We start from the raw sequence: 22699 nt of genomic DNA on the forward strand, positions 1-22699 counted from the left end.
TACACGAGAAATGAATCAGAAGATTTCTGTATGGGGACACTCTCCGTTTCAGAGTTGAAAACATAATCCGAACAATAAAGCTTCAATGCTCTCCAATACTACAATTGCACAAACCTTTGGATCCCACTGATACCTTTTGGATGTCAATCATCCCAGTGTGTTCTACCACATCAAACAAGTGCTGCTTTGTGCAGTTCTTTTACGTTACGTGTTGACTCTAAAGGTATCGCTTTGTGTGCGGAATTGACACATTGGAGGTTCAAGGTACAATGGAAAACCTGGAGCTTAAATATTTGACTCTTAAAATAGTGACACAGTTTATAGGACTTCACCTCACACTGATATCAAACACGGTCTCCTGTGGGGAACCTGTTGGTCATCCCACCAACTTCAAATCACTTCCTGAAGTATCCCAAGACATCATTGATGTCACATTCTGGAACTGATACACATTCCTTTCCCCTGCCCTGAGTAATGAAACACCCTTAAGAGCATCAATCTTCAGCCTCCCATCGCTATGTTTGTCAGTTGACCTACACCGTCACTGTGTGTCAGCTATGTCCCTTCTCCTTTCCTGCTTGGGTTACGGGTTTCATTTCTTTCTAGCCTCTGCTCTTCATGTTTGTCTTTGGGAATTTTAATTGTTGTGTTGATTATCTGCATGGTTTTTCTCTCACTACCTCTCTTAGCCTGCCTGGACCCCTGTTAGCTCTTTTACTTTAATAAACTTTCTTACAACCTCACTGCCAGTTTACTGTTGAGGGTCCCAAATTGCTTTACATACCTTCTCTCACTGAAATCTTGTAACCACAATACACAATCTCATAACTTTTTAACCTAAACATTCCTTAAGTGCTGTATGTACTAACCTTGGTAGAAATGCTTTTTGGTGAAAGGTTGCACCAACTAAACATTGATTCAGTAAAATGTTGTATGCTTGTATCCCAACATAGTTGGGCCCATAATTTGATATTAAAAACAAGCACTGAGCTAAGTCCATACAGCAGTGTTTGCAAATAGTTTAAAAGGTAACAACATATGAGGATGACAAAGAGAAATGTGATGTGTAAATGGACTGAACTTTACATGGTAGAATAAAAAAATGGTCCACTTAGAAAAAGTGAGAATCCTTGTGTTGCTTTAAAGGACAACTGAGATCATCCAGTCATTCCTCTTTGAGAAAATTACATTCATTTAAACTTGTGTCTTTAAAATTTTTTATATTCCTTCTCTCTGAATTCTTTTCTATGTCTTATTTAGAAATATATGCATGAATAATATAGGTAACATGCTTTCTCCTAAAGTTTGGGAACCTAAAGTAATTGCAGTGGTTTATAACAGCAATCTTTTATCAAATTACCCAATATTATAATGTAAGAGGGAGGGTGACGTGTAACGTTCTGTGCCATAACTGACCCTGTGAGAATTTGCTTGTTTCACTCTTAACTATTTTTAAAGTGAGGAAATGATTATTTTGTTTATTTAGAATATCTTACATTCCTAACTTTAGTATATTGTTTAAACAGTGTACGTGACCCAAACTGAAGCTACTTAATTTTTAAAAATATAACAAAGTAACAGCATCTCTTTACGACATTTTGATGTCAGAAGAGCCAGACTTTAGAATTTCAAATGTAGCAATAACTCTAATAGATTTTCTAAACCAGGGGTAGAAAAAGACGTAGATCATGGGATTTAGACAGGAGTTAAAATAGGCCAGACATATTGCAAATGCCACTGATGAAGTGTCAAGCAAAATGTGTTGGTCAAGAAGTATGATACAAAAATATGGGAACATGCACAATAGGAACACAGCTATAACAAGGCCGAGGGTTCTGGCTGCTTTCATCTCAGACCTCATTGTAGTTATAGTGCATGAATGTTGGAGTGAGACAGCAGCAATGTGAGACCTCATGGCTCGAGCCTGAGACACAGCCACCACAAATACTCTCATATACAGAACTATGATGACAGCGATGGGAACGATGAAGGTTAAAATCAGATCTGCAACTCGTTCGATTAAGTTTAAGATTATCACACACTCTCCTGCACAGGAATTATACCTGCCTGGCTGTTTGAGGTTATCCTTAAGCAGCACACTGAGATAAATAAGGGAACACATCCAACACAGCGAAACACTAATTTCAACTCTTTTTTGTGTGACTTTGATGGAGTAATGCAGGGGGTCACAAATTGCCACATATCGATCAACTGATATGAGAACCATGGTTCCTACTGAGGTTGAGGTAATAAGAAAGTCTAAAACATAATACACTGTACACATGAGGTCACTGAGGAACCAGCAGCCCTCTATGAGCATGATTTGAAAAGTAAAAAGGAAGCCGACAATGAAATCTGACACAGCCAGAGAGAGGAGGAGGAGGTTGGTGGGAGTGTGGAGCTGCCTGGAGAAGGAACAGAGCAACATACGTATTATTAATTCTGGCATTAATTTTGATTCCAGCAGAAACAAATCCACATTAAAAATACCACAATTCATTGAATAAGTGTCTACTTGAAGTGGGAGATGGAGATGATGACCAGCAGGTTGAGAGTCACAGTGAGCAGAGAGATGAAGGACAGCACAATGTAAATAAGAACAGAGACAGAGAGAGGACGCTTTGTCTTCCAGCAGGACGTGTTGAGCTGTGGGAAGCAGAGTTCAACTTCCTCCATCAGAGACAGGAGGAGAAGCTGCTGAACTCTGGCAGCTCTGTGGGCAAAGCTCACTGTCATAAAACTTCTGTAGCTCCTCCCTTTATCTGTGCATCTTTACCTTTTGTCCTCCAGATGATGTCCTGGTAATTTCCAAAGGTGGACCTAACAGTTTAAACATACCAAATGTTAAAACTGAGAAATTAAAATAAATTAAAAGAGCAAGATTGGAAAAGTGTTCCACCTGGTGGAACATCTCACAACTAACAAGAATAATTTGCAACAGGTCAGTTGGGCATAAAACCAGCCTCCTAGAGAAGCTGAATCTTTAGTAAATAAGGATGAGGAGAGTTTCTGTGCAAGACTTCATGAGTTTACAAATAAAAAATCATGAGAAAGGTTTCTCTGACAGAGGTCAAACTGTGTTTCTTCTTCCTGAAATACTGTTCCTATTTAAATTAAAGGATGGATTTCTGTTACAAATGCGAAATTCAGAAGATTCAGAAGATTTCTGTATGGGGACACTCTCCGTTTCAGAGTGGAAAACATAATCCGAACAATAAAGCTTCAATGCTCTCCAATACTACAATCGCACAAACCTTTGGATCCCACTGATACCTTTTGGATGTCAATCATCTCAGCCTGTTCTACCACATCAAACAAGTGCTGCTTTGTGCAGTTCTTTTACGTTACGTGTTGACTCTAAAGGTATCGCTTTGTGTGCGGAATTGACACATTGGAGGTTCAAGGTACAATGGAAAACCTGGAGCTTAAATATTTGACTGTTAAAATAGTGACACAGTTTATAGGACTTCACCGCACACTGATATCAAACACGGTCTCCTGTGGGGAACCTGTTGGTCATCCCACCAACTTCAAATCACTTCCTGAAGTATCCCAAGACATCATTGATGTCACATTCTGGAACTGATACACATTCCTTTCCCCTGCCCTGAGTAATGAAACACCCTTAAGAGCATCAATCTTCAGCCTCCCATCACTATGTTTGTCAGTTGACCTACACCGTCACTGTGTGTCAGCTATTTCCCTTCTCCTTTCCTGCTTGGGTTACGGGTTTCATTTCTTTCTAGCCTCTGCTCTTCATGTTTGTCCTTGGGAATTTTAATTGTTGTGTTGATTATCTGCATGGTTTTTCTCTCACTACCTCTCTTAGCCTGCCTGGACCCCTGTTAGCTCTTTTACTTTAATAAACTTTCTTACAACCTCACTGCCAGTTTACTGTTGAGGGTCCCAAATTGCTTTACATACCTTCTCTCATTGAAATCTTGTAACCACAATACACAATCTCATAACTTTTTAACCTAAACATTCCTTAAGTGCTGTATGTACTAACCTTGGTAGAAATGCTTTTTGGTGAAAGGTTGCAACAACTAAACATCGATTCAGTAAAATGTTCATTGTATCCCAACACAGTTGGGCCCATAATTTGATATTAAAAACAAGCACTGAACTATGTCCATACAGCAGTGTTTGCAAATAGTTTAAAAGGTAACAACATATGAGGATGACACTGAGAAATGTGATTGTGGATGGACTGAACTTTACATGGTAGAATAAAAAAATGGTCCACTTAGAAAAAGTGAGAATCCTTGTGTTGCTTTAAAGGACAACTGAGATCATCCAGTCATTCCACTTTGAGAAAATGACATTTATTTAAACTTGTGTCTTTAAACTTTTTTATATTCCTTCTCTTTGAATTCTTTTACAAAGCATTTTAAAGATTCTCTATGAACAGATTGTGTGCTAGTGTGTGGGTATTTTCTGTGCTAAGGCAATTCATTTCGATGTATTATTTAGCAAACATATGCATGAAGAATATAGGTAAAATGCTTTCTCCTAAAGTTTGGGAACCTAAAGTAATTGCACTGGTTTAAAACGGCAATCATTCATCAAATTACCCACTATTTTAATATAAGAGGAAGGGTAGACGTGTAACGTTCTGTGCCATAACTAACCCTGTGAGAATTTCCTGTTTCACTCTTAACTAATTCAAAGTGAGAAAATTATTATTCTGTTTATTTAGAATATCTTACATTCCTAACTTTAGTATATTGTTGAAACAGTGTACGTGACCCAAACTGAAGCTTCTTAATTTATAAAAATATAACAAAGTAACAGCATCTCTTTACGACATTTTGATGTCAGAAGAGCCAGACTTTAGAATTTCAAATGTAGCAATAACTCTAATAGATTTTCTAAACCAGGGGTAGAAAAAGACGTAGATGATGGGATTTAGACAGGAGTTAAAATAGGCCAGACATATTGCAAATGCCACTGATGAAGTGTCAAGCAAAACGTGTTGGTCAAGAAGTATGATACAAAAATATGGGAACGCGCACAATAGGAACACAGCTATAACAAGGCCGAGGGTTCTGGCTGCTTTCATCTCAGACCTCTTTGCCGTTATAGTACATGAATGTTGGAGTGAGACAGATGCAATGTGAGACCTCATGGCTCGAGCCTGAGACACAGCCACCACAAATACTCTCATATACAGAACTATGATGGCAGTGATGGGAACTATGACGGTTAAAATCAGATCTGCAACTCGTTCGATTAAGTTTAAGATTATCACACACTCTCCTGCACAGGAATTATACCTGCCTGGCTGTTTGAGGTTATCCTTAAGCAGCACACTGAGATAAATAAGGGAACACATCCAACACAGTGAAACACTAATTTCAACTCTTTTTTGAGTGACTTTGATGGAGTAATGCATGGGGTCACAAATTGCCACATATCGATCAACTGATATGAGAACCATGGTTCCTACTGAGGTTGAGGTAATAAGAAAGTCTAAAACATAATACACTGTACACATGAGGTCACTGAGGAACCAGCAGCCGTCTATGAGCATGATTTGAAAAGTAAAAAGGAAGCCGACAATGAAATCTGACACAGCCAGAGAGAGGAGGAGGAGGTTGGTGGGAGTGTGGAGCTGCCTGGAGAAGGAACAGAGCAACATACGTATTATTAATTCTGGCATTAATTTTGATTCCAGCAGAAACAAATCCACATTAAAAATACCACAATTCATTGAATAAGTGTCTACTTGAAGTGGGAGATGGAGATGATGACCAGCAGGTTGAGAGTCACAGTGAGCAGAGAGATGAAGGACAGCACAATGTAAATAAGAACAGAGACAGAGAGAGGACGCTTTGTCTTCCAGCAGGATGTGTTGAGCTGTGGGAAGCAGAGTTCAACTTCCTCCATCAGAGACAGGAGGAGAAGCTGCTGAACTCTGGCAGCTCTGTGGGCAAAGCTCACTGTCATAAAACTTCTGTAGCTCCTCCCTTTATCTGTGCATCTTTACCTTTTGTCCTCCTGATGATGTCCTGGTAATTTCCAAAGGAGGACCTAACAGTTTAAACATACCAAATGTTAAAACTGAGTGTTACAAATAAAAAATCGTGTAAAATTGCAAACAATAGGAAGTTTTCATCATATATGGAACATTGAGCTTTAAAACGGTCAGGGCTGGTGAAGGTGTTCGTGGTCAGATTTAAATTCCATACTGTAGAGGTACTGTGCTCTACCACAGACCTGGAAAACAAATATTAGTTCTCAGACAGAAGCTCAGTCAGTCTTCTCATTTTTACAAAGGGACATCTGTGGAGCTTCCACACACAAGTTTGATGGCCATTGGCTCACTGCACAAACAGATGAGGTCAATGTGCAAAGACACTTTTCTTTTAGCATATTTGTCTGTTCGCCTACAGAGCCACATGGATACAGACACAGTTACTGTTTATTTTCATGGAACTTAAATATTTTTTATTATATTAAATATTCCCAACAGCCAGATGGGCTTTTCTGGCAGCAGCACCTGTTCTTTGTCCTTGGCCTTCAAACATTGTTGAGCATTTTTGAATTGTTAGGTTTGGTGCCATGGTTTTGTATAGATATTGTATATTTTGTAAATAGTATTGAATCTGTAGGGGCGAACTGCAATTTTCTTTTGACTGGGAACAGCCAAATTTATCTTTGTATGTTGCACCCCTACCCCCTAGACAGGGGCGTAACATACAGCGGGGGCTCGTCCGGGATATTTTCTTTTTCTTCTCATCGTCGCTCAGCGTTTTGTTTGGTAAGATATTTTGTCATTACTTTTGGTTGGCAGTTTTTTTGTATGTATCGGCTTATAGTATGGAGTTTAACATTGATGAGTTAATAACAATGAACCCAACCATTGAGAAGTTGCAGCGATGCACCAAGGCAGATTTGTTTTTAATTGTCAGTTTTTTTTATGTCTCTGTACCTTTACATGCCAGGAAGGCAGAGGTTAGGGCTATTTTGTGAGAGAAGTTAGTTGAGGAGGGGGTGGTCACTATGCCCAAGCGCAAACAGAAGGTCATGACACCTGAGAGGTTGCAAGCGGGTATGGAAGCGATGGCTGCCATGGCCCAGTCAGCCTTCAGTAGTCCGGTCGGTGGGGAAGCGAAGGCTCCCACACGTTCTCCTGCTGTGTGTGTTGACCCCTTAAGCTTGTTGCAGGCTGGTGTGGATAAAGAGGAGCTAAAGCTTGCTCTGCGAATTAAAGGGGTGGACTTGGAGACCAAAACCCGTGAGGTGGAGCTCATGCACCTCAGAATAAGGGCTTTGGAGCTAGAGAAGGCCACTGAGGCCTCTACTCTCAGTAGTGTGCGTTCCCCCTCTACAACATCTTCTCACCAGTTGATGTCAGTAGACACATTGCCTTAGTTCCTCCCTTTAGAGAGACGGAAGTAGATTGTTACTTCAATGCTTTTGAGTGCATTGCAGCAACTTTAAAGAGGCCAGAAGATGTCTGGAGTTTTCTATTAAAGTGCAAATTGGTGAGAAAAGCCCAGGAAGTATGTGCAAGTTTGTCTGTTGCAGACAGCTTGAACTATGATGTCGTTAAGACCACGGTTTTGCATACCTATGAGCTTGTTCCTGAGGCATATCGGCAAAGGTTTAGAACCTGTGAAAAACCAAACGTATGTCGAGTTTGCACGGGAGAAATCTGTTTTGTTTGATAAGTGGTGCACAGCCAGTAAAGTGACAGAACTTGTTTTGTTCCGAATTGTAAGGAGGATTTAAAGTAAGCGAATGGGCGTATTGAAGGTTGTATCAGTTGAGAGATGTTTGTTTTAGATGCACAGCTCCGTTTCTCCCACGAAAACGCTTCTTACTTGGATGATCTCCCCTTGTGTGAAACACAACGCAGGAGCTGATTCCTTCAGACAATAATAGATAGACATATTGGGGTAATAAATTTACATAAAAACCCACTGAGATTTGCAGGAGATTTGTGGGGTCACCTCTAGCTTTTTTTAGGCTATTTTTATCCATGATCCTAACGGGATGTGGTGATCTAGGGCCGAGTTTTTAATCAAGATAATTATTGATCACATGCACAATCCTCGAGTTTTACACGGAACAATCGACTCAGTTGTTCAACCTGCAATTCGTACTGCTGTTAAAGATTCTGTGGATCGTTGCAATGAATTTCTGAATCATTTTGTTTGAAAGGTTGCTGCGGTGAGAAGGGGTATCGATATGTATTGTGTCTTCTTCAGACGTGTCCCTTTGATCCTTTCATTCCTGTTTCTTTTAATATTTTATTCAAACATTTTTATTGTTTTATATATTTGATTGGTGTCTTAAGCTGGGGTTAGTCCTGAATGCTTTAAAACATGGTGTGGTTACCACTTGGTTTGGTCCTTTCTGTCACACAAAGACTTGGAAATTGCTGTTCATGCTTGTATTTCTTCAAGGCTTGAATACTGTAATACACTGTATTTTGGTGTTAACCAGTCAGTTCTTCAGCAGCTACTGTACTGACATAACCCCATTCTGCGTTCTCTTCATCGGTTTTCCTGTTCACGTCAGGATCCATTTTAAGGTGTTAAATAATAACTTAATGGTCTGGTTACTATTCGGGTGGCAAATCCAATTTCAGATCAACCCAATCATACTATAGCTGTGCCCAGATCTAAGTCAAAGTGTTCGGTTGACAGGGCCTTTGCTGTTATGACCTTAAGCTGTGGAGCTTATCTGAGCTCCATACCTTTAAATCCAAACTTAATAATCACTTGTTCAAGCAGGAATTTGATACCTAGGTGATCTCAGACTATTGTTGTTTTTATTTTTCATTTTTCTAATAGTGCTATATAAATAAAGGTTACACTACTTTACATTACACCAGTAAAGACCAGAGAAGTAAAATAGGAGAGAGAGCACGTATGCTCCAAAAGTGTTTTTAAAATTTTAAACCAAACTTCCTTCCATGACATGAAAGTGTCCAACATCTTTGAATCTGTATACCTAGTGAAATTGTGAGAACCAATATTGCAGTGACATTACACATAAGGATACTGTCACTGCAAAGTTTCCATTAAAAAACAAGTAGATTACAGTATGTGGTAGACTAGTGTTTCTTTTTTTTTTTTTTGTCACACAATACATTATAATATACACAGAGTAAAAAAAAAGTAAAGCAGAATTTAGATTTGTAATTTCAATTACATACTTATGTCATAATGACATAAGAATGACATATGAATCAGTTCAGTGGCTACACAGATTTTCTCTACAGTATGTTGGTCTCACCGGAGTCATGCTGAAGTATCTTAAAAGTAGCAATGAGCTTTATGGATTTTAGAAACCAGGGGTAGCAAAAGACATAGATCACTGGGTTCAGACAAGAGTTAAAATAGAACAACCAAGTTTCTATGGGCACAGATGTGATGCCAAACAAGACGTTCTTGCCTACAAGCGAGGAGCAGTAATACGGGCAAAGGCATGTCAGAAACACAACTACAACAACGCCAAGAGTTCGGGCTGCTTTGATCTCCGATTTCTTAACATGCACAACCTTTGATCTCTGAAGCGTGGCCACGGTAATTTGAGCCTTCATGGCTCGAGCGTGAGACACAGCCACAACAAAAATTCTCAAATACAGAACTATGATGACGGTGACAGGACCGATAAAGGTCAAGAACAGGTCAATAATTCCTGCGATGTAGTTAATGACAGTCACACACTGTCCAGAGCAGGATTTATACTTACCAGGTTGTTTGAAATTGTCCTTCATTATGAGAATGTTATACAGAATAGAACAGGCCCAGCAAAGGCAAGTACAATGTATTACTCCTCTCACAGTGACTTTGGTGGAGTAATGCAGAGGGTCACAGATGGCAATGTAGCGATCGGCTGATATAAGAACCATGGTTCCTACTGAGGCAGAGGTTACAATGAAGCCTAAAACACTATAAAGGGCACAGATGATGTCTCCGAGTAACCAGCAGCCGTTTGTAAGTAGAATCTGAAAGGACATGAGAAAACCCACAAAGAAATCGGAGACAGCCAGCGATAGGATGAGGAAGTTGGTAGGAGTGTGGAGCTTCCTGCATTGAAAGATGAGCATCATATGTAATAACTGTGATACCAATTATGATATTAAGCAGATAGAATACAAACGTAACACATATATGCATTGAACTTAATGATAAATTGACACATAAGTTAATAAAAAAAAAAATTCATTTCTGTTTGTCTACCATTTCTATAAACTGATTAAATATGTTGCTACTTGAAGTGAAAGATGGAGGTGATGACCAGCAGGTTGAGCATCGCAGTGAGCAGAGCAACTGAGAACAGCACAATGTAAATGAATACAGTCTCAGTGTGTGGACGCTTTTCCTTCCTACATGAAGTGTTCAGTTGTGGAAAGCAGAGCTCATAATCCATCAGGAGGAGGAGGAGAGATTTACGAGCTCTGGCAGCTTTGTCACCATACATCTCTATCACATGTGTTCACATGTATCATTTATGTTTTTTCTCGTATTCATCATTACCACAGCTTGCTATTCATAAGTCCGTCCTCTCTCAATGTCGTCATTGTCATCTACTACGTCCCTCGCTCACTGAATCTGTAACCATTTGCTTATTGTAAACCAAACTTAGTCACAGATGTGAATTGAATGATGGGGGGGGGATTACAGCTAACCTGTAACAGGACAACAGATTAAGAAGCAAAGACCCTAACTACAGCTTGGTGATACGGCGAAAAACACGATCCCAATTTTCTTTATATTAGTTATAAATGATATATTTTGTTGTTTTATTACCTAAAAGCACTGTTCTAGCTTCACTTATCCTTTGATTTCCCCTTATAATGACCACAAGTTGAACTGACTGCAAACTCAAATCAAATGAACACATATTAAAATCTTTATCTGCCTTTACACTATAACACACATTACAGTCTATGCTGTCCGCGCTTTTCCCCTGATTTTGCTTTGTTGCAGGGGACAGGTTTAAATGCACTGTAGTAACCTAGTTATTTTAAATCCACAAACACGTGCACCAGACAGGTGGTGGGAATTCACCTGAAAAGTTTGGCTTGTAGACAAACTTTACAGCGGGAGAATAAATGTTTCCTCGTGTTTTTTTTGTTGTTGTTTTTTTTCCGGACTGACGGCATGGAGAGAGAAACAGACAGTAGTAGAAAACCTGCTCACAGTGTCAACTGTGAATTGAATAACTGAGCAGTGGAAACCAACTTATTCAAATTTCTACTTCCCACATTGTGTCAAGCTGTAGTCAGACTATTGGTTAATTCATTTTAATTGTGCGAGTGCATCTCCAGAGTATCTACCTGTGAAACCAGGTTTCTCTAAACCACCAGACATCCCCACCCCAAATAATGATAATCAGATCAAGCTTTTACATGATAAATACGAAATCAGCTTCCAGAAAAAAATGTCAATAAGAACCTGCCTTGCTACAAACCCCTCCTTTCTGTAGTGGGTGACCATAGGAAGAGAAAAGAACAAATGGAGAGATAAGGAAAGTCATTCCAACTTTTTGTTGATTTATACATTTCACATTTAGACCAGAGTCTAAATATGGATTTGTAAATTCAGTGACAATAATAAGAATGTAAGAATGTCTATGCAGGGTTTCTCTACAGTATTGTTGCCTCACAGGAATCAGGCTGAAATATTTTAAACGTTACAATGAGCTTAATGGATTTTAGAAACCAGGGGTAGCAAAAAGCATAAATCACTGGGTTCAGACAAGAGTTAAAATAGAACAACCAAGTTTCTACGGGCACAGACGTGATGCCAAACAAGACGTTCTTGCCTACAAGCGAGGAGCAGTAATACGGGCAAAGGCATGTCAGAAACACAACTACAACAACGCCAAGAGTTCGAGCTGCTTTGATCTCTGATTTCTTAACATGCACAACCTTTGATCTCTGAAGCGTGGACACTGTAATTTGAATCTTCATGGCTCGAGCGTGAGACACAGCCACAACAAAAATTCTCAAATACAGAACTATGATGACGGTGACAGGACCAATAAAGGTCAAGAACAGGTCAATAATTCCTGCGATGTAGTTAATGACAGTCACACACTGTCCAGAGCAGGATTTATACTTACCAGGTTGTTTGAAATTGTCCTTCATTATGAGAATGTTATACAGAATAGAACAGGCCCAGCAAAGGCAAGTACAATGTATTACTCCTCTCACAGTGACTTTGGTGGAGTAATGCAGAGGGTCACAGATGGCAATGTAGCGATCGGCTGATATAAGAACCATGGTTCCTACTGAGGCAGATGTTATAACAAAATCTAAAGTACAATAAAAAGTACACATGAAGTCACCGAGGAACCAGCAGCCGTTTGTGAGGAGAATCTGAAAGGACATGAGAAGACCCACAAAGAAGTCGGAGACAGCCAGAGAGCGTAGGAGGAGGTTGGTGGGGGTGTGGAGCTGCCTGTATTGAAAGAGAAACATGAGATGTATTAGTGTTTGCACTGTAGTACCAGTTAGTAAACCTGAACCCAAAAGATTTCAAATCCATGTTAAAAATTGTAACACACATCCACGTAATCAGGTAGGAACATTTGTAACATCGACCATTCATTCCTGTCATAACTGTCATGAATTAAATTAAATATTTTGCTACTTGAAGTGGGAGATGGAGATGATGACCAACAGGTTGAGAGTCGCAGTGAGCAGAGAGATGAAGGACAGCACAATGTAAATAAGCACATCCTCAGTGTGTGAGCGCCTTGGCTTTCTACAGGAGGTGTTGAGGAGTTCAGGAAAGCAGAGGTCAGCTTCTATCAGGGTCTCCATCACCAAAGAGGATGAGAAGAGATGGTGCTGAGCTCTGGCAGCTTTATGACCACACCTCTCGATCGTGTTCTATCATTTATCTCTATTTTCTTGTTCATCCCCTTGTCCCTCTCAGCCTACCACAGCTTGTCCAACTGAAGCCCCGCCTCTTAAGTCATCATCATTCATCTTGTACTTCCCTCCCTCATTGATCCTGTAACCATATGCTGAAATTAGTCCTAAATGTTAATCAAACGAAGGACAGTATAACAACCTTAAACAGGGCAACAATGGGTCACAAGGAAGGATAGTACAGTGCTTTTGATTTGTCATTGGCCTCTTTACTTCAGAGTTGACATTATTTACCAAAACATGGGAAACGCATTTTTAGATTGTACTTTGGTATTATATCATATTTCTAATATAGAAATTACAGCAGTGCTTATACACTGATCAGGCACTGCTCTGCACCGCATACACTACGTTGCTCTTCTTGTGTTTTGCTATTTGCTCTTTCGGGGGGACAAGTGTCTGTCTCAGGGTGTTGGTGGGTTTGAATGTGAACAGGTATGTGGTGTTTTCTGAAAATCCTTTCGAGCTTCTCCGACCCTCCAGCCACGTAAGGAATCACCTTTGACTCCGAGTCTCTGCTCTGTCTGTTGACCTTCTGTTGGATCTGGATGACATCTTGTATAAGGCCCACTTAGGAAAACCGCGGGCCTTGAGAGGTGTCCTCAGATGTCTATCCTCCTTCTTTTGGGCATCAGAGGAGGTGGGGATGTTTTCCGCCCTGTGGTGCAGGATCCTGATGACTTCTAATTTGTGTTCTTTAGGAGACGTGGTTGAAAAAAATCAGACATTTAGCTGCCGCCATACTGCAGTAATGTTGTCAAATGTTTAACTATTGGGAGTCACCCCTACTTATCAGTCTGTCATAATTGAACAGCATATTTCCATACATTCAGCCATTAGTTAGAGAAAATGCTGTGTCTGATTTCTCTTCATTTTTGGAATAATAATATAGCAACTACTAATCAACTTGACACGACAGGAAACAAATTGCATGATTTCATTGCAGATTACCTCGCTTAAAGCTACAGTGTGCAACTTAAGCTAGTGGTAGCTTGTGACCGAGTCAGTCCTCTCTCTCTTCTCAGTTAGCTTCACTCTTTGCACCAAAATGAAAGTGACGCAGAAATGAAGCAGAAGCTGCCGCTCTCTGATTGGTCAGTAGGGTGAGCCTGGCTCGAAACCTTTTAAAAGCAAATATACCTGCTTTGCTGCCAGTACTGTTCAACTAGTGTGTGTCACAGAAGGCTTTGACAGCAACACTCTTTATTAAGCTGTGGAAAATATTTAGAGATTCAGAGATTATAAATTTTAAATAACTAAATATATTTAAACAGATTTTTAGCTTTTGATTGAAGAGTGAGGTGAGGGGTTGGGGCACCAGCAGGCAGCACCCCTGCTCCCCATGCTTAAGTCATTAGCACTGGGTAGAAGTGTGATAAGCACATGTCCTTGTTCCTGTCAAAACACAAAAGCATTGTTTTCCATTATAAAATCGCAGCAAAGAACATGTCAAGTTTACAGGAAAATAATATTTAATTGAGAAAAGAAATGAAAATGTTGAGAATCAAAAAGGAATAAGTAATTAAAGATAGAAACAGCCCCTGCTACTGAAAGGAAGTTGTCACCAGGGGCGGAAAGGAGGAGGGATGTGGAGGAAAAAGAGATAAAGCAGCTACATGACAGACTTTGTGTGAGAAATCAGACAGAGCTCAGCAGCTCCTGTTTTTCCAGCGATGGAACTCTTTCAGGACTCTGAACTCTGCTTCCCACATCTCCCCAACTCCTCCTGCAGGACAGCCATTGGTTCTTACTCTGCATCCCTGCTCACTTACATACTGCTGTCCTCCATCTCTGTGCTCACAGTGACTCTCAACCTGCTGGTCATCATCTCCATCTCCCACTTCAAGTATCCAAACATTTTACCATTTTATTACAAAAAACAGTCGTGTTTCTTAATGTTTTGTATTCATTTCAAGTTTTTTCATTCAATCATTGACATTAAGAGTAATTATGAATCTATTGCTGCTCTTTCTCTCCAGGCAGCTCCACACTCCAACCAATGTCCTGCTTCTCTCTCTGGCTGTCTCAGATTTCTTCATCGGCATCGTCATGTTCTTTCAAATGTTGACAACAAACGGCTGCTGGTTCCTGGGTGACCTCATGTGTAGTCTGTATTATGTTACGGCCTGCATTAGTACCTCTGCGTCAATAGGAAACATGGTTCTCATATCCATTGATCGTTACGTGGCTATTTGTTTCCCTCTGCATTACTCCACCAAAGTCACTCAGAAAAGAGTTCAAGTCTGTGTTTATATCTGTTGGACATGTTCGGCTCTAAGCAACGGCCTGATGCAGAAGGATAACCTGCAACACCCAGGCAAGTATAACTCCTGCTTTGGAGATTGTGTTCTGGTTATTGATTACATTGCCGGACGTGTTGATCTGTTTTTGTCCTTCATCGGTCCTGTCACTGTCATCATAGTCCTGTATATGAGAGTATTTGTGGAGGCTGTGTCTCAGGCTCGTGCCATGAGGTCTCACATCGCATCAGTCCCATCTCAGGGCCCAGTGAGTGTCACTGTAAAGAAATCGGAACTGAAAGCAGCCAGGACTCTCGGTGTTGTTATTCTGGTGTTTCTCATATGTCTCTGCCCGTATTTTTGTGTTACACTTACAAGCCAGGACACTTTGATAAATACCTCATCTTCTGCTTTTGTACTATATTTGTTTTATTTTAACTCTTGTCTAAATCCTGTGATCTATACCTTTTTCTACCCCTGGTTTAGAAAATGTATCAAATTCATTGTTACACTCAAGATACTGCAGCCTGACTCCTGTGAGGCCAACATAACATAAGCAGTATGAAGTTTTAAAACACAGTTTTGTTGCTCAAATTAATCTGAACATCTTCATATTAATACATGAATTTCTGTGAAGAGTCTTTACTTTTTCATGTAAATTTCAGGGATTATAAAAAAGGTAAATGTGTGAGAGAACAGAAAACAGCATAACTTCAATTTATTGTGATGTAAAAACAACTGTAAAAAGCAGCCTTTTCCCAACGTTGCTGTGCAACGTGAACAGATTGACATGCAAAAAAGAAAAAGATATAATGATTAAGCTAACTATATTATTCACAAATTACATGTTCGAGGATTTTTCCTTAAGATTGAAGTTAAGGAAATGCTTTAAAGCTTTAATGTTGTGTCGGTTTTCTTGAGCAATTATAATTATTTAACATTTATTTTCCAAGGACCAGTGCACAAGCAACACTTACAGTCACATATGTAATTGACTGATTTGAACATCCAAATGTTGAAATGTTCAGAAAAGTACAAAACCTTGTTTCCTGTACTATGAGTATGAAGTGTAGTTAGCTTTGTGTGACTAGAGTTTTTTTAATCGAATGTTGTTTGTGTGTTGAGCTCATTATCTGCTTGTAGGAAAACATCACCTGCATCAGTATTACAGGGGACTTACCTCACTGAGGCGCCAAAAAAAAAAAAAGCAAAAAACTGGATTAATAAAAGTTCTCGTGATACTCAGGAGACCAAATTGTTCTGTTTTCACAGAATAGTTCCACGTCACAGTTGGCAAAGCACTGGTGTAAATGAAATTAGGGGTGAATTTAATTCGGTGCATGTTTGAGGAGTTGCGCGTGCTCGCTCACGGTCTATGCATAAGTGAGAATTGAAATGAAATGAAGCCATTAACAGTATTTTTTATTTACATTTGTATTTTTGAATCAAATGTCTGTAAAGCAACTTTATCTATTTCACAGCGGACATTTGATTTAAAGATGCGCGTGTAATTAAATAATGTAGTAACCAGGTCTCTCTAAAGCATAAGACCACGTGTTTAGACTCCAACACTGTTACCAACTACTTTTGTCACTTTTTTGCTGTATGTGGGTAGAACATTGAAGAAATATTACAAATGACAAAAACACATTTTTAAATCAAATGCCATGTGCAGTAAAACCCTAGTAAAATTCCAGTTTACTTTCCATGACAGTTTAAGATTTACATTTGCCTACTTCAGTGCACAGGTCAGCCACTGTGAACAGATGTAAGCAAGTAGATTGGATTTCATACCAACAAGTAGGTGATGCTATACAGTGACATTAAGTACTGAGCACTAAGTATGTTTTGTTGGGAACAATGATGATGATTCGAACATTTTAGGATGAATAAAATCACGTTTATCTACACAAACCAAATCCAAATCAAGTCAGGCGGTGAATGTGTAGTGTGTCATTGTCTTTTAACTTGATTTTCATAGGAGCTACGTACATTCTGCCTTTGGTCAGCGTTCAGACATAACAAATGTGATCCCCCTTCTCAGTTCCACTTTCACTTAGCTGCTTGCTCCATCTGTAGCCTTTTGTTATGCACATGTGCTGTTGAAGACAGATGATACAAATGGTGTCACACTTGAGTGTTGAGGATGGCAGTGGCTATCTCCATGGTTACTTACTCAGCCCCCTGCTTAGCACATCTTTCTAGAGGTATTTGCCACGACAGTTCAGAAACACATGCAGAAAGTCTTACGCAGCTGCAGACTGCATGACAGATGTAAAACCTGCTTCCGTAAAGTTTCCGGAAAGACAGGAAATGTCAATGGTAAAAAGAAATATTCAATCTGCTCAGCAGTTAGCATCTATGCCGTAAGCCATTCTGAATTGCAAATCAATGGAACTACACGAAGAAAGAGGAAAAAGAATAATTTACTAACGTCTAATTTTTGCTACACTAGATATTTCAACATATACATGAAAACACATCATCTAATACACCTTAATAAACGTAAAAATCTCAGCACAGAGCTTCAGCAATGTATTTTAATTGGTGTCTTTATTAGTAAATCAGAGAAAATTAATGTACACTATCATAAATAACTACCTTCTTACTGTCTTCTGCTCTCAGTGTGTTGTTAAAATAAATGATTACTATGTACTAAGAGTAGTGGGACTTGTCTACACTCCTGCTGTGTCATACAATAAAAATGTTAATGATATAAACACATTAACGCATAATGATTTATTTAGTTTTGTTTCTCATTAGCACCACTTCTAATTATAATGCACTGCTCCCTGATGTTGGCCTCTACATTATTTTAGCATAACAGGAGTCAGGCCGCAGTATCTGCAGTGTAACAATGATTTTGACCGATTTTCTAAACCACGGGTAGAAAAAGGCGTAGATCACAGGATTTAGACAGGAGTTAAAATACAACAGCCAGACTCCCGAGGGTAAGTATGAACTGCTGTCTTCTACGCGCTTACCTAGAAGGGATGAGGAGTAATACGGGCAGAAACATATTAGAAACACAACTACTACCACACCAAGTGTCTTGGCTGCTTTCACCTCTGATTTCTTAGCAGTTGGTGAGTGTTGTCGTGCGACAGCTGCAATGTGGGAGTGCATGGCACGAGCCTGAGACACAGCGACTACAAAGACCCTCATATACAGAACTATGATGACTGTAATGGGAACAATAAAGGTGAAAACACAGTCAGCAATTCCTCTGATATAGTTAAGGACAACTACACACTGTCCATAACAGGGGTTTTGGGAATCATGTGGTCTCAGAAAGTCCTTTAAAATGAGACCGTTATAGAGAACAGAGCAGATCCAACATAGACAAACACACACTTTGGTTCTGTCCATTGTAACTCTGGTGGTGTAGTGCAGAGGGTCACAAATAGCCACATAGCGATCAGCTGATATGAGCACCACATTTCCAACCGAAGAAGAGGTAATTGTGAAGCTTAAAATGTAATACAGAGCACACATGAGGTCGCCCAGGAACCAGCAGGTTTCTGTGAAAAGGATTTCAACTGGTATCAACAGGAGGCCAACAAGGAGGTCTGAGAAAGCCAGAGAGAGGGTGAGGAGGTTGGTGGGGCTGTGGAGCTGCCTGGAGAAAGAAAAATATCACAATAATAATTCAAAGCAGTACAGAAGTAGTAGCAAGGCTCTTCTTAGGGTTAAGACATTATTCTGAATTGCCTGCTTTAATTATGTTTCACCACAATATCTATGACTATATCTTGGATTATTTAGAAGATAAGAAATACATAATTATCAATTTTTAGAAAGCCATCAAAAGGCATAGACATTTTTCAGTGTGCAAATGTAAGATTGTAATGCTGAGAGTGTATCTCTGCCTGAAGTAGGAGATGGAGATGATGACCAGCAGGTTAAGAGCTGCAGTGAGCACAGAGACCGAGGACAGTACAAGGGAAACAAGCGCGGCAGCAGAATGAGGCAGCGTAGGTTTCCTGCAGGAATTGTTGAGCTGTGGAAAGCAGAGTTCTGAACCTTCTGTAACCTCCATCGTATGGTAGACAGCAAGTGCCAGGTCCTGTAGGTCTTCTGTGTCACCTTTTCTGTGATGCAGCTTATGTAGCTCTCCTCCACAGGTGCCCCACCCTTCTTTCTTGCTACGTTACTGCTTTTTTTCTGCAGCAAAGAAGTCCGTCATCTCCACTTTGCTCTCTGGGGTCAGCTCAAGCTCAGTCTGACCCTATGGCCCGTGGACGACTGCCTTTACGAACTGAGGGGTGTTATTTGTAGAATTTTGAGGAAAATAATAAATTTGATCCATTTTTGAAATAAGGCTGTAACATAACAAATTGTGGAGACAGTTTAGCTCTGGGATACTTTCTGTGAATGGGAAGCAGTGTAACACGCTTTGGATACCACAAGGTAGAAAAGCGGACCATTTGCCATTTCCCCAATGCCTGATGAGTGGCTCCAGGTTTGTTAAGTTGGGCTGTTCATTTTAAATTGCAAGGTGGATGTCTATGGACAGTCTGAAGCTGTAGGCTGATAGCAACAAAAACAGTGAGGTCAAGTAAACAGCTTTCAAAAGACCTCACAGGAAACTGGAGAGGGATATAAAAATATTTCAAAACACAAGAGTCGTACTGACTGCAAAGACCCAATTGAGCAGCCTGCCTGACTTCTATAGAGTTGATTTACTCAGAAACAAAACTATTAGTGTTTTAGTGTCACACAGGTCTAGTTCTTACTAAATCGCTGGGGGATGGTTTTAAATAAGAGTTTTGACTTTGAGACCATAAAATGGAAGAAAGTCTTATTGGCTCAGTTCTTAGTTATGTACGGTCCTACATGTTGAGATAATACACACCAATGAGACATGCTATGTGATAGCATATTTAGCCTGTTGTGCTTTGGTTGTTCTATCCAGTGACACAAAGTGAAATATGTTATGTTAAGGACTTGTAATTTCCAGAGGTGTATTCAGAATATTGTAGCATGTATTACATGGTCACTTGCATTTAATATATTCTGCCCTTATAATTATATACTTTGGTACAAATCATCCACATTTCTAAATTCGTCAACACTGTCCTTTAATATAATATGTAAACAATATTAAATACACTTCATTGTAGTGTGGACTTTATTACCTTTAGTTCTGTTGTTTAAAATTATAAAGGCACAACAATTTCATTACAATATTAGAAATTTCTCTCGAGCGTTCACTCAAATGTATCCATATCCAAAGGTGGAGGTTCCTTTTAAATTGAGTACACTACAAACACACAACAAAACATTGTACAGAAACAGAGCTTTAGATTAAGTGAAAATAAAATCCTCCCCAATTGATTCCACCATTGCATTCATAATAAAACGTGTTCACATGGAGCCATGAGTAGAATGTGCACCTCTCTAGAGCATGTTGGCCTCACAGGATTCAGGTTGCAGTATTTTAAGTGTAACAATGAGTTTGATAGATTTTCTAAACCAGGGGTAAAGAAAGGCATAAATCAAAGGGTTTAGGCAGGAATTAAAATAGTACAAATATATCACAAAAGCAGCAGAGGAAGAATGCAGCAAAGTGTCTTGGCCTGTAAGACTGACAATATAATATGGACAGAGACATATTAGAAACACACCTACAACAACACCGAGAGTCCTGGCTGCTTTCAGTTCAGACTTTTTCGCTGTGACTTTCACTGAACGTTGGAGTGAGACAGCACCAATGTGAGACCTCATGGCTCGAGCCTGAGACACAGCCACCACAAATACTCTCATATACAGAACTATGATGACAGTGATGGGAAGGAGGAAGGAAATAACAAGATCCGCTAGTCCAGCAATGTAGTTAATTAAAATAACACACTCTCCAAAGCAGGAATTATACCTCCCTGGCTGTTTCAGGTTATCCTTTAAATATAAACCTGTATAGATAATAGAACATATCCAACACAGGCAAACGCAGATCTTGATTCTCCTCTGGGTAATTTCAGTTGAGTAACGTAAAGGTTTACAAATAGCCACATAGCGGTCAACAGAAATGAGCACCATGGTTCCTACTGAGACAGAGCCAATAATGAATGCTAGATACTGATAAAGGTTACACATGAGGTTACCAAGAAACCAGCAGCCATCAATTTGACAGAACATGAGAAGGCCCATAAAGAAATCTGAGACAGCCAGTGACAGGAGGAGGTGGTTGGTGGGAGTGTGGAGCTGCCTGCAGAGAAAGATCGGCAATTTATGTACCATTATTTATTATAGCAATCATATTTGAACACAAAACATTTACGTTAGACATTTTCTTATATCCTGATTTATTTTTTCAATTATTTACTTAAAGTAGAAGAGATTAGGACGTATAGTAATCAGAGACATTTATGATTTAGATTAAAGCAGATTGAACAAAGACTCAAATACATAACTATTATTTTACTATTTTTACATTATAACCCTAATTATTTTTGTACCACGACTTTTAACTGTGAGCTACCAGTTTGATTAAGTAATGGAATATGTAGATACTTGAAGTGGGAGATAGAGATGATGACCAGCAGATTTAGAGATGCAGTGAGCAAAGAGACAGAAAACAGCAGAACGTAAGTCAGCATGGTCTGAAAGTGAGGACGCTTCGGCTTCATACAGGAGGCGTTGATCTGTGGAAAGCAGAGTTCAGTTTCCTCTAAGGTTTCCATCACCAGAGAGGAGAAGCTGCTGAGCTCTGGCAGTTTTCTCTTGCACAGGTGACTTATCTCTGTTCTCCTCAGTGGCCCCTCCCTTTTCTTCGGAGGGCTCGCAAAATGCACATTTTCATCTGATGGCTACACGTATTTAAAAAAAATTATTCAGGAATTACTGAAGTTGTAGCATATTCTCCTGAGGAGGATAAGAATGTATTAATGCCTGTTTTATCAGTGGTCCATCCAGCACTTGTCGAGAGATTTCACATTTTCCACTAATACATCCACAGGATGTTTATGTTGTCAAGTATCTTGTTTCACTCCTACTGCCCCAAATGCGTCCTTGTTTGAGCCCTGTCAACCTAAAGACTTTTTAAATGTTACCAAAACCCATGGTATTTTACCCTAACTTTTTGGGAGTTTGAAAAAAAAAAAAGATTTTTTTTATGGGTCATAACGGAAAAAGCAATAGATGTTCTTATCAAGATTTTGTTTATGTATGTATCAATGTATCCAACTCACTTGACCCAGGCACTTGTTTTAAAGAATGTTTATTGTAGGTTCATCAAGCAAGCAGAATGCAGTGGTTGATGATGAAGTAGTGTTAACAAAAGCCACAAAAAAAATGTATTTGAACTTTTATTTACAACAAAATCAGCACAACACACTTTACAGATCAGCCTGTTTTGTTGCATCGAAAGCATTGCTTGGTCCAGTCCTTTTGCAGCACATGCTCATGTATGGGGGAACTGTTTGCGTTCGTGATCGTGCGAGCTTTCAGTGTAGTGCAATGGCAATATTGGTTTTAGGAAAAAATTGGATCTGGTCAGTTCTTTCATACAGGTTATGCAACTCTGCTAATAATATGGGACTATAAGGTCTTTAACATC

General features: G+C 39.5%; 5 protein-coding genes across 5 annotated transcripts; 1 reads left to right on the forward strand and 4 right to left on the reverse strand.

The window, feature by feature from the left end:
- Positions 1-9229: 9229 nt before the first annotated feature.
- On the reverse strand, positions 9230-10440 carry LOC137132940 (trace amine-associated receptor 4-like). Its single transcript, XM_067515970.1, has 2 exons — positions 10232-10440; positions 9230-10046 (listed from the first exon to the last, which is right to left on the reverse strand). The coding sequence occupies exons 1-2, from the start codon at positions 10438-10440 to the stop codon at positions 9230-9232; spliced, it is 1026 nt and encodes a 341-aa protein (XP_067372071.1).
- Positions 10441-11608: 1168 nt separating this feature from the next.
- LOC137132608 (trace amine-associated receptor 13c-like) lies at positions 11609-12790 on the reverse strand. The gene is made up of 2 exons (XM_067515375.1): positions 12618-12790; positions 11609-12425 (listed from the first exon to the last, which is right to left on the reverse strand). The coding sequence occupies exons 1-2, from the start codon at positions 12788-12790 to the stop codon at positions 11609-11611; spliced, it is 990 nt and encodes a 329-aa protein (XP_067371476.1).
- Positions 12791-14574: 1784 nt separating this feature from the next.
- On the forward strand, positions 14575-15697 carry LOC137132941 (trace amine-associated receptor 13c-like). Its single transcript, XM_067515971.1, has 2 exons — positions 14575-14747; positions 14881-15697. The coding sequence occupies exons 1-2, from the start codon at positions 14575-14577 to the stop codon at positions 15695-15697; spliced, it is 990 nt and encodes a 329-aa protein (XP_067372072.1).
- A 2249-nt stretch (positions 15698-17946) lies between these two features.
- Positions 17947-19180, reverse strand: LOC137133155 (trace amine-associated receptor 13c-like). Its single transcript, XM_067516428.1, has 2 exons — positions 19011-19180; positions 17947-18760 (listed from the first exon to the last, which is right to left on the reverse strand). Exons 1-2 carry the CDS (start codon positions 19178-19180, stop codon positions 17947-17949), a joined length of 984 nt encoding a protein of 327 aa, XP_067372529.1.
- Positions 19181-20541: 1361 nt separating this feature from the next.
- On the reverse strand, positions 20542-21897 carry LOC137133156 (trace amine-associated receptor 13c-like). Its single transcript, XM_067516429.1, has 2 exons — positions 21655-21897; positions 20542-21349 (listed from the first exon to the last, which is right to left on the reverse strand). The coding sequence occupies exons 1-2, from the start codon at positions 21822-21824 to the stop codon at positions 20542-20544; spliced, it is 978 nt and encodes a 325-aa protein (XP_067372530.1). The 5' UTR covers positions 21825-21897.
- Between the last annotated feature and the right edge of the window lie 802 nt (positions 21898-22699).

This window comes from Channa argus, chromosome 9 (assembly GCF_033026475.1).
Source record: "Channa argus isolate prfri chromosome 9, Channa argus male v1.0, whole genome shotgun sequence".
In the NCBI taxonomy this organism is placed as follows: Eukaryota; Metazoa; Chordata; class Actinopteri; order Anabantiformes; family Channidae; genus Channa; species Channa argus.

Excerpts from the sequence above, each read along its gene's own strand:
- LOC137132940 (XM_067515970.1), bottom strand. The coding sequence starts at position 10,440 with ATGTATGGTGACAAAGCTGCCAGAGCTCGTAAATCTCTCCTCCTCCTC. Across the intron at positions 10,047-10,231 it reads ACCTCCATCTTTCACTTCAA|GAAGCTCCACACTCCTACCA; the intron begins GTAGCAACATAT and ends CTTTCAATGCAG.
- LOC137132608 (XM_067515375.1), bottom strand. The coding sequence starts at position 12,790 with ATGGAGACCCTGATAGAAGCTGACCTCTGCTTTCCTGAACTCCTCAAC. Across the intron at positions 12,426-12,617 it reads ATCTCCATCTCCCACTTCAA|GCAGCTCCACACCCCCACCA; the intron begins GTAGCAAAATAT and ends CTTTCAATACAG.
- LOC137132941 (XM_067515971.1), top strand. The coding sequence starts at position 14,575 with ATGGAACTCTTTCAGGACTCTGAACTCTGCTTCCCACATCTCCCCAAC. Across the intron at positions 14,748-14,880 it reads ATCTCCATCTCCCACTTCAA|GCAGCTCCACACTCCAACCA; the intron begins GTATCCAAACAT and ends CTTTCTCTCCAG.
- LOC137133155 (XM_067516428.1), bottom strand. The coding sequence starts at position 19,180 with ATGGAGGTTACAGAAGGTTCAGAACTCTGCTTTCCACAGCTCAACAAT. Across the intron at positions 18,761-19,010 it reads ATCTCCATCTCCTACTTCAG|GCAGCTCCACAGCCCCACCA; the intron begins GCAGAGATACAC and ends TTCTTTCTCCAG.
- LOC137133156 (XM_067516429.1), bottom strand. The coding sequence starts at position 21,824 with ATGGAAACCTTAGAGGAAACTGAACTCTGCTTTCCACAGATCAACGCC. Across the intron at positions 21,350-21,654 it reads ATCTCTATCTCCCACTTCAA|GCAGCTCCACACTCCCACCA; the intron begins GTATCTACATAT and ends CTTTCTCTGCAG.